The following is a 10,579-nucleotide window of genomic DNA, read 5'->3' as shown; positions in this document are numbered from 1 at the left end:
CTGCGACCGGCAGCGCCCCCCGACTCTCGGTCTGTCCTGGGCGCTCTGTCCAGGTATGTTTATTCACGGTGATTCCGCCCTTTAATTCCTCTTTCCAAACACGATGCGAGATGGATATTTCCCTTAGATCACAGAAATGGGTTTTTTTTTAAAGCCTTTCGTGAAAAGATCAGGCTGAGACGGGAGCAGAAATACTTAAGGCAAAATGAAGCGATTTTGAGAGCGAATAGAAGATGATGCCGCGTGATGCGGGGTGGTCTTCAATCAGGGAAGAGCACTGTATAAATGCATATTATCTAATGAAGTGTGTTCTTTAGGCATGCCTTATGGGGACCACGCCTATAACTGCAGACAACTGTAGGTCTATTTCTTTCAGCTCACCTTCAACTCCTATTTATTACATACCAATTAAACGGGGCTAATTGACTCCACCTGTTCATTAGAGGAATGATTCAGTGTCACCTGTCGTTCTCCTCAATTAACCTGAGCTGCCCCGCAGCGAGCAGATTGCCCGAGAAGCTGCGGCACATCCCTGGAAGTGTTCAAGTTAGGTTAGACGGGACTTGGAGCAACGTGATCTAGTAGTCCCTGACCGTGGCGGGGATGATGGAACAAAACGAGTCTTAAAAAGTCCCTTCCAACGCAAATTACTAGATGAATTAACGTGACTTCCGCCTCGGTAGCGATGGCGCCCGCCTCGCCCACTTCCACCTCGGTAGCGATGGCGGCGGAGCTGTTTCCGCCCCGCCCGCGATCACGTGGGCGGCGCGGCGCAGCACCCGGAAGTGGCGGCCGGCGGGTGCCCCCGGCTGGGCGCGCGGGGCGGGAGGGGGAGAGCGGCGGCGGCCCCGGCGCTCCCGGTCCTGCTGCTCCCGGTGCTGCTCCTGCTCCTCGTGCCCGGGCCCTGCCAGCCGGTGAGCGCCCGGCAGCGATGGGAAAGGCGGGGGTCCCGCTGTGGAGACAGGCCTGCCCCTGATCTCAGCGCCCCGCACCGAGCAGGGAGCTCTGAGGGGCCGGGTGGGCGCTGAGGCGAGCGGGGCGGTCTCTGCTCCCTCGGGACGGCGTCAGCCCTGGATGGGCTGCGCCGGAGGGGACGGGGACTGTGCGGCGCGGGGGTGTCTTTTGGGCTCTGGAGCGGGGTCGTGGCGACCCCTGAGGGAGGGAAGGGAGAGGGTCGGGACGCGGCCCCGCAGGGAGCCCAGAGCCCCCCTTGGGGCCCCGTTTACTGGGGGTCTCTCAGGGGAAGGGGCTGCCTCAGCCTGTGCTGCAGAGGGGAAAGCCTGAGCTGAGGGTGTGGGGTTTTGTCCCCTTCTCCCTGCAAAGCTGTGGAGCCAAATGTGGTTGAGGAGGGGGAAGGAGCAGGGGCTGGGGGCGGTGGGCAGCGTGGGGCAGGGTCGGTGGGAGCAGCGCTGGGGCAGAGGGGAAGGTGCTGCTGCCACATCAGTTACCCATAAATCTTCTTTCTCATTGTCTTTTAAAATCAATAATGAATGGAGTATGTCATTAGTGTAGTGAAATAACTCACAGGGAGACTATTACTAAGTGCTCTGAGCACATCCATAGGTGATTCTTCCAGAGGAATTGTTTTTAAAAGGTTAAAGTTCTTCAGGTTGTTTGGTTTTACTAAAAATGAAATTTGGGTGTTTAGAGGCTGATCATGACCAGCATCAGGCTCTTTGTGGTATGAGTTACCTTCAGTAGCTGAATCCCTGTTTTGAGTTCATGGTTCAGCTTCTCTGTGGCTGGAAATCACCTGTAGTTGTTGTTAATGTATTTGTGTGTACAAATTTGATGCTGCATTTCTGTGCAAAGGAGAAGGAAAAAAAAACAACATTTCAGTAAGAGAACAAGCAAGTTTCCTCTTGCCTGGAAAGGAAGGCAGCCCTTAGGAGTGGTGATCACAGATGCTCCTTCAGAAGAAAGCTGGTGGAAATCAGCCCAGGCATTAGTGGCCAGTGGCTCACTTCCATGAGAGGTAACAGGTGAACTGGGAAATTCAAAATTTGGGTTTCAGGTGGACTCTAAACTCGCTGTGGTACCAGACAAGGTACAGGGCCAGCACAAAATCCACCTGCATGGTGCCTTTTCCTTACCAGCTGTAATGACACAGCTCTGTGCTCCCAGCCCCCAGCAATTAGCTTAAGGGTGCTGAAAGACTGAGGTGGCACCAGCAGTGAGGTGATCACAGCAGGAAGAGGCTGCCAACCCTCTCTGCAACCAGAGTGAGCAGCAGGAAGAGTCTCCCTCTCCGGCGCCATGCGGGGCCCTGACCGTGACTTGTGCTCCTTGGCCCTGCCAATGTAACAGGCCAAGATAATGGGTGGGTGTTTTAAGGCATTTCCTGTAATTTGTCTGCCACGGTTTTATCACGCTGTCGTTTGCTGAAGAGCTTTTAGGAAGCCATTGATGTGTGGTTGTGGGAAGGAATTAGTGTGAGCCGTGGTTTCCTCGCTCCGGTGACTGCAGGCCCCCAGCCCAGGAAAGCATCCTTGCACCTGCTCTGCTGTGCAGGTGGTTGGAATAAATGCTTTTTACCCTTGCTGTAATTTTACCTGCTGCCAGACTTTGATAGAGAGCAGAACAGTTGGTGCAAGCACCAAAGTGAAACCACACAAATTTGAAACAGCAGCCACAGCTGAACATCCCACCTCAAACCTTTGAACATGGGAGGTGTAGTATGTGCACTGTGGAAGGTGTGTGTTTGTCATGCAGTTTAGAAAGTACTTTCCCTTTTAAAATTAATATTTTCTTCTTGGAAGATGGCAAATGAAGACTGAAAGATGAGGAAATTGTAACTCACTGTTAATCCAGCTGTAACCCCCATAAACTGGTTAAGCTGTCCACCAGTGGCTCTCCTGCAGGGACAAATGAATTGGGAGTGACTCACAGAACACAATGAGGTCTTATTTTATGAAGAATTAAGAAACAAAACCTACTGATTTAGACTTGGCAACTGTTAAGTAACAAGAGCAAAAGTTTCTTTTTTCTATGCTCGTTGCTGTATGTGAATTCATGAAAATAATCTCCCAAGGCAGCTGGCTTTCAGGGTGAAGCTATTGAGTCTGCAAACTTCAGAAGTGTTTGATGCCATTTGTTGTATAAATGGAAGCTAATGGTCTCTTGCTGCTTATAAAAAAAACCCAAACAGTTAAATCTTGGAGTTACCTCAGTGTTTATTACTAATTAATGGAGTATTATAAGATACTCATTATGTATGCTTGGACATTCTGGCTGGGGAGTGAATTAGTGGCATTCCTGTGTGGATGCAACTCAGAATCAATTTGTGCTGTATTAATTGGTGTGCTTCAAGGACTTCTTCATTGGTAACTCCTGACAAGAGCCTGCTTCCGTGTGGATAGAATTAAAATTTCAAGGATTTTCTGTAAATTAAGCCTTGGATCAGGTGATGTTCCTGATGTGCTTTGGGACTCGTTTGGGTCAGTTATACTCAGATGGAAAAACGTGACCTGAATACTGAGTAGTTCATGAAATCATGTCTGTGGTGTGAATTCTTGAGTGAATTGTATGAATATTTATTAGCTATAAACTTGGAGTGCCTTATCAATTTAGAAGAAACCAAGAACATGCTTTAGGTTTTGAAGGCACTTACAGCCTGCAACACAATTGACTTTCTCAGCAGCTGTCACATGGGAATGCTGCTACAGAAGCATTATCATTTCATAATTAGGTTGGTGCAGTAAGGCAGTCAGGTGACTGCCTCTTGGGAGAATAATTGCATGGTTTGATGAAAACTGAGCAAAAGTGGACTTGGTGTGAGTCAGAGGTAGTGCCATCAACTGATAAGAGCACATCAGCCTGCACTGCTTTATTTGCATAGCACAGCTTTTGAGAGCGGCCCATGGTGAAACTGTGCTATTGATTTCTCATTCTCTCTCTTTTTCAGGCTGACCCAAACTGAGACTTTTCTAAACATCATGGGAGAGATTAAAGTCTCTCCTGACTATAACTGGTTCAGAAGCACAGTTCCTCTTAAAAAGGTATGTACATCTTGTATGTGACCTTCAGCCTCGGGAATGCCTTACCCTCCTGAGTGCTTCTATCTCCTCAAAAGGCAAATGATGCCACAGGGCTGAATGTGGGGTGTGAATACATAAACAAACTAGTCCTGGTTATTGGAGAAAGAATTTTTAAAAGGCCAAATTTGAAAATGTAATTAATCTCTGAAGCAGTCTTTGGGAATACATTTACCTGCATTATCCCCCCAGAAGTGCAAAGCATGTGCAGTACGGAGGAGGGAATGACCAGCCTTGGTAACTGCTGTCAGATCAGTTAAGGAAGCAGAGCCAGAGCAGTTTGTTTGAGAATGTGCTGAGATGTTTCTCCTGACAGGCACAGGAAATACACAGCTCCATCCTCCTTCCTGCCCTGGTCAGATATAGGAAGTACAGCAGAGAAAATAACATTTTTTAACCGAATCTCCTGCTTTGCCTGTGTTGCCTCCATTTGCATACACCATTTGCTCTCTTATCTGAGTCCTTCCTAAAAGCTTTCATCAAGGGACACCCTGGCCCTGTTAAAAAGCTCTGCTCTTTGTTTTGAGGTGGTTCAGGTTTTACCTTCTGTGTGAGCTGTAGCTGATCTTGATCGATCAACCAGAACAAGAAAAAGGTTGGTGACCTCCCCAGTCAGTAGTTAACCACACTGCTGCCTGCACAGCTCAAGAGCTGGAGTTAAACTGTCCAGCATGTGGCTAGAAATCAATCAGAACAAGTGCTTAAACCATTGATTCACTGCCTGGGCTCAAGGAAAGAAACATTGTCTCTCAGCCTCAGCTCTCTTGGCATGAAGTAACTTCAGTGTTGTTTTTTTCAAAGACTATGGTGTGCCTTTGGAAACACTCCTAAAGGTAAACTTGGTAGTAGCCACCCTGAATGGATGTAGCATTGCTGATGGAATTACAGCTGAGAACAACAAAGCCTGGAGCCCAGGGGCTGTGTGCAAGGAGTTGTGTGGTGGGGATTGGGAGCCTTTTGTACAAGGTTTATGTTTAAATGGTTTCAGTGGTCTGGAGGCTCTGGTATGCAATCCGTCTTTCTTTATAAAGACTTTAGAAAACAACGTTACCATGTGATTCCTCACATGCTCCCAGAGCCTGAAATACTGGCTTTATTACGAGCAGATTTGTTAGTCAAGCAAATCTGATTCGTGATACACTGTTCTCCTCTGATTGCTGAGAAGCTTAACTGCTGGGTTGGAAAAGCAAATTGTGCTTGTATATTACTGTTCAAAAAGCTATAAAATCTCAATACAGAGGAGATGCATTCTGGCTTCTTGACTCAGGCTTTCCCCCAGAGGTTTGTGCTTGTTGATCTGGTACAAGATGCAGCTTCTGCTGGGTTGTGGTGTTGAAAGAACATCTGGAGTATAGAAAGCAATTTCTGGCAGAACAGGCCTTGTCAAAACAAGTCAAGCTTTGGTGCTGCTAGAAAAGAAGACCCAATTCTTAACACTAATGAAGGCACTAATTATGCCAGGACTTGTGGTACTGTATGAGGAGCTGTTAATTAAGGATAGCACCTTGTGTGTGAGTAATCTCCCTCAGCCTGGTGGCAGTCCAGTGCTCCTGAGATGCTGCCAGATGATGGAAGCACTTTTCCCTCCAGGTCAGCCCTGCAGTGCTGCCCTGGGAGTTGTGTGTGTCTCTATTTCTGGCAGGCAGCTGTAAGTGTTTCAGATCAATAATTTGTGGTGCTAGCTGCTTAATTCCACAGGCCTGCGTAGTTCCAGACCGGTAACATCTTCTGTCTGAGGATGCAAATATCAATGGCTGTTTAAAAAGCTGTCCCTGGGGCAGTGCTGGCTCTTCCAGCCTCCAGCTGCTGCTCTTGGTACCCTGAACTGACCTCCTGGGTCTCTTCTGAGCATGGTGACTCCTTCCCTGATGTGCAGTTCATTATCCAGCTTATGTCACAATGCACAAAATATTCTGTCTGATGGTGTGTGACCACAATTCTGTTCCAACTGTATCCACATTCCAGTTAGAAAACAGCCTGAAAGCTATTGTGAAGAAGAGTAAAAGAAGGTCTTGAGTATTATAACATTTACTAGAAGTTGGAAATTTCTAGAAGCCATCCTGGAAGCTGACTGAAGAGCCTCACTTGTCTTGTGTTTCTCCTCCTCTCTGTGCCTCTCTTTCCAGATAATAGTAGACGATGATGACAGCAAAGTCTGGTCACTGTACGATGCAGGGCCAAGGAGCATTCGCTGCCCTCTCATATTTCTCCCTCCTGTGAGTGGAACTGCAGATGTGTTTTTCCAGCAAATTCTGGCACTGACGGGATGGGGCTACAGAGTTATTGCTGTGAGTATTCTCAGTCCTGTGTCAAAGGTGGTGTAGTTATGCTTGTTGCTCTGATTAGAGGTTGGATAATGAACTTCTTGGTTTTGATTTAGGGAATCCACCAAAAAACTGTGCTAAGTTGCACTATAGAGTAGTTAGCATATGGATCCAGGCTGGAATCTGCTGTATGTCCACAGCAGCATTTACCAAAACCATGTTGACTTCTCAGCCTTCTTTTCTCCTTGTGTGTCCTGAACACAAGTATTTTTTGCCTCCCAGCTGCATCTGTGTTAGCCCTGAGGCAAACACATGAGCTAGTTCAGGGTTTCCATGTTTTCCTTTGGGATGGTGGATAACGTGGTTCTTAGACTATATAATAGCTGCAGATTCACACCTTAAATCCTTCCAGCCTGCTTTTCTGGGGCTTCTCAGCTCCTGAGCTGAAGTGTTGATTTGTACAATATATCAGACAGCCTGGCTTTAGGAGTACCACTGTCTTTTGCAGCAATTAATGATTTCTGTCTGTTACACGCTACAAAATCACTGAAGAACCGTTCCAGCCTCCCCTCCCACTGATCACAGACTGAGGCAATGCTGCACTTCCCCCAGCAAACTCTGCTCACACACTTTGTGTGTTTTTGTGTAACTGAGGGGGAGGTGTTGGCACCCTCAGGCTCTGGGGACCTTGAAGAGGAACTTTGTAACATGGGAGAGGCACAGCACTTTCTTGAAACCTTTAATGTGAGAATTGGTACAACTTTGAAGCAGATTGATCTCAGCCAGTTTTTTCTAACTTTGTGCTATTTCAGTTGCAGTATCCAGTGTACTGGGATCACCTTGAGTTCTGTGATGGATTCAGGAAACTCTTAGACCACCTTCAGCTGGATAAAGTAAGTGCTCTGAGACAAGGCAGTGGACAAATTGTTGCAATAAAAACCTGATATTTGAAACAGTCTCATTTAAGAGCCAGTGCAAAAAATAGGATACAAAAATACAGCCTACAAATAAAGAGGCTGTGTTGCAATTTCACATTTGAAACTAGTTTATTTTTGAAGGTGAATGCCCTTGAAAATTGTCATGCTTGGCCTAAATTCAACTGCTATTCCAGGCCTATTAAATGGTATGGGTTAACTTCATTTTTTGTGAGGTCCTCTGGAAGTTCTTTCCTAACTCACATAGTACAGAACACCACAGTTGAGTCTATTGGGCTGGAATAGCTATAGAGAACAAAGTGAAATGCTTGAGTTTTTTTCTTAAGCTTGATGAACACAAAGAAATTAGCACTGCAAGTCTTTGGAAAACATTTCCTTTTGTTAGTATTTATCCCATTTATATTGCACATAAAACCGGGAGATGAATGGAACAGTGATTCTTTCAAAAAATGGGTTATAAGGACAAGGTAAACTTGAATGACCTATTTTTATAATGAAACACTGTGCTCAGAGGTCACATTTCGTCATCTGTTTGGGTTTTTTTTTTCCCTTGCATTAGGTTCACCTTTTTGGAGCTTCTCTGGGAGGCTTTCTGGCTCAAAAGTTTGCTGAATACACACACAAATCTCCCAGAGTCCAATCTCTGATCTTGTGTAATGCCTTTAGTGACACTTCTATTTTCAATCAGACGTGGACAGCAAACAGGTAAAGAAGATAGACAAGCAGACTCATGGCATTATTTTTTTTTTTTTTGCAATGAAATGTCACATTGATTAGTTGGATATGTGTCTAACCTGATTCCAGCCTGGGGAGGAAGGTGTGGGGTGGAATACTTGTGACTTTTAAAAGCACACCACAAGGAGAATGGAAATGTTAACAATTCAGAGTGTGGAATTAAACAAATTGTTCTGTGATCCTCTGTGTATGTGTGGTCAGATTTAAGAACTCTGCCTGTTGTCTAACAAAACCATGTAGAGCAAGAAGAGTGTTGTTCACCATGTTTAAAGTATACTTTTGCCATGTAACTAGAAGTTTCTTCAAGGATTTAATTTGAAGTTAAAACACAAAGTCTCTGCAAGGAAAGAAAGCATTTACAATACAGCATCTTGATGTTGAGTCCTTGGTGCTTGAAGATATTGTTACATCTTATTTCTGTTTTAGCTTTTGGCTGATGCCTGCTTTTATGCTGAAAAAAATTGTCCTTGGGAATTTTGCATCTGGTCCCCTAGATCCTGAAATGGCCGATGGGATTGATTTCATGGTGGACAGGGTAGGTGTGCTCTGATGGCTGTGGTGTCACTCTGTACTTACTGAGTGGGAAGTTGGAGATATTTCTGCTTTCTTCAGTCACTGACCCAGGAGGGAGGAGTGGGAAGTGGATCTTTAGCAGGTGTTGACTGTCACAGCCAGTTACTGAATCGGTTTAACTGATTCACTGACCCTCTACCTTAGTTCTGTTTATTTGTGTCAATCAAGAGGAGTTAAGGAACTGAGGTGGAAAAGGAGAAAATGCTGTAGGCCATGCTCTGGGGGTAGGAACAACTTGTGGAATGTGGTTTAGGCATTTGTCTCATGCAGGGTAATACTAAATTGGAATTACAACCTTCATCCCTTAAAGCTATCTTCTCTTTGGCTGTATTATTAATATTGCATTAACTTCCTGCAGTGAAATATGTTGCTAATCAGTGTTTCTCTCTACTGCAAGCTGGAGAGCCTGGGCCAGAGTGAGCTGGCTTCGAGACTCACCCTCAACTGCCAGAACTCCTATGTAGAACCTCACAAAATCCGAGACATCCCCGTAACCATTATGGATGTAAGTGAATCTCAATTTTTTAATTACACACTATTTCCTCCCTTTGGCAGATGGAGCCACAATATTCAGTTAGCAACTTAGCAAGCATTTGCAGCATGTAACTTCCTATTTAGGGAAGCCTTCTGCTGACTGGGCAACACTGTGACTTTTCTGTGCCACGTTATGAATTAGATGTTCTGAGCCATATGTTTCCATATTACAGTATTGGCTTGCTCGCTGTCAATGCCCAGGCTTGCTTGTTTCATTAACACCATTCCACAAAGAAGCTGAGGGTCTCCTCTAGGAGCAGCATGCAGCCAATCTGATGTTACAACAAAATCTGAGGTTCAGAACTCACTGCTGGGACTTGTTCCACAGGTGTTTGACCAAAGCGCACTTTCAACGGAAGCAAAAGAAGAAATGTATAAGCTTTACCCTAATGCCAGAAGAGCTCACCTCAAAACAGGAGGCAACTTCCCCTACCTCTGCAGGAGTGCTGAGGTCAACCTGTACATTCAAGTGAGTTCCTGAATTCAATCTACAAATGTGTTTAGCCACAACAGCAGAAGGAAACTCCTGTTGAGCTTCTTTGTTTCCTAACTTCCCTGTGTGCTCTGTGCTGCTGATACCAAAAGGCAGGCTAGGAGCAGCTGTGTCTGTGCTGGGCCAGCTTTCTGTCTCTGAACTCTTATACTCCAGAGCCATGGTTTCACCCTCACAAAAGTTACTCAGAGGGAATGTTTCTATTCTGTGCTCCTACACCTGTTTCTGTTATTCCCATGTCCAACAGATCCACTTGCTGCAGTTCCACGGTACCCGGTACGCAGCCATTGATCCTTCCATGGTCAGTGCAGAAGAGCTGGAAGTCCAAAAGATCAGCCTTCACACCAGCAATGAGCAAGAAGAGCAGTAGGCTTGGGAGTGCCAGTGAAATAGAGGCATTGGTTTGGTGGTCTTCCTGTGTACAATCAGCTGTTCCCACTCTGCCTTTTCCCTTGTGTTAGCCGATTATCACTGTGTGATTCCAACAGGATCAACAGTCGGTGAACTACCCATGGACAGCAACCTCCAGCAGTGTAATGGGATAGATCTGTTTAATTTTTAGTCTTTGGATTCAAGGAAGCATCTTAGAAGACTACACTTTTAAAAACAAAAGACATTTTTTTCTACCAAAGTCTTCACTATATCATGTTCTTAAGCAGAACAGTATTTCTTTTTATATTTTTCACTCGGCTGTACATATTACCACATGCAGATTGTGTACTTATAAGCTGATATATATTTTTGTTGAATATTTGATTTAAAAGATGTTTGTGTCAATATTGCCATCACTTATTTGCTTCGTACATTGTGTTGTAAGTTAGTTTGTTTCTATTTGAAATAAAGCGTTTGAATTTTTAACTTTCTTGCTGCTTAAAAATGATTTTCAATAAAACTTCACTTTCAGCAAGTGTCTCTTGTTTTGACTTCAAGAAAACAGCAGCCAAGCTCACTGGTTTGCCTCTACAAACACCTCTGGAAATGAAGAAAACAACCACCACCTGCTTGAATTAA

General features: G+C 45.2%; 1 protein-coding gene across 3 annotated transcripts; it reads left to right on the top strand.

Annotated features, from left to right (window-relative positions):
• The first annotated feature begins 25 nt into the window (after positions 1-25).
• On the top strand, positions 26-10,471 carry SPG21 (SPG21 abhydrolase domain containing, maspardin). 3 transcript variants are annotated; one of them, XM_053954788.1, is made up of 9 exons: positions 26-53; positions 3,905-3,998; positions 6,161-6,322; positions 7,111-7,191; positions 7,793-7,938; positions 8,395-8,503; positions 8,939-9,046; positions 9,404-9,544; positions 9,816-10,471. In XM_053954788.1, the coding sequence occupies exons 2-9, from the start codon at positions 3,936-3,938 to the stop codon at positions 9,936-9,938; spliced, it is 933 nt and encodes a 310-aa protein (XP_053810763.1). In that variant the 5' UTR covers positions 26-53; positions 3,905-3,935; the 3' UTR covers positions 9,939-10,471. The 3 variants fall into 3 exon arrangements, with proteins under 3 accessions (XP_053810763.1, XP_053810761.1, XP_053810762.1); XM_053954786.1 differs by lacking the exon at positions 26-53 and adding an exon at positions 802-914; XM_053954787.1 differs by lacking the exon at positions 26-53 and adding an exon at positions 2,161-2,320.
• The last annotated feature ends 108 nt before the right edge of the window (positions 10,472-10,579 follow it).

The sequence above is a fragment of the Vidua chalybeata genome, chromosome 13 (genome assembly GCF_026979565.1).
Source record: "Vidua chalybeata isolate OUT-0048 chromosome 13, bVidCha1 merged haplotype, whole genome shotgun sequence".
Lineage (NCBI taxonomy): Eukaryota > Metazoa > Chordata > Aves > Passeriformes > Viduidae > Vidua > Vidua chalybeata.
This window is presented reverse-complemented; position numbering and strand designations above follow the sequence as displayed.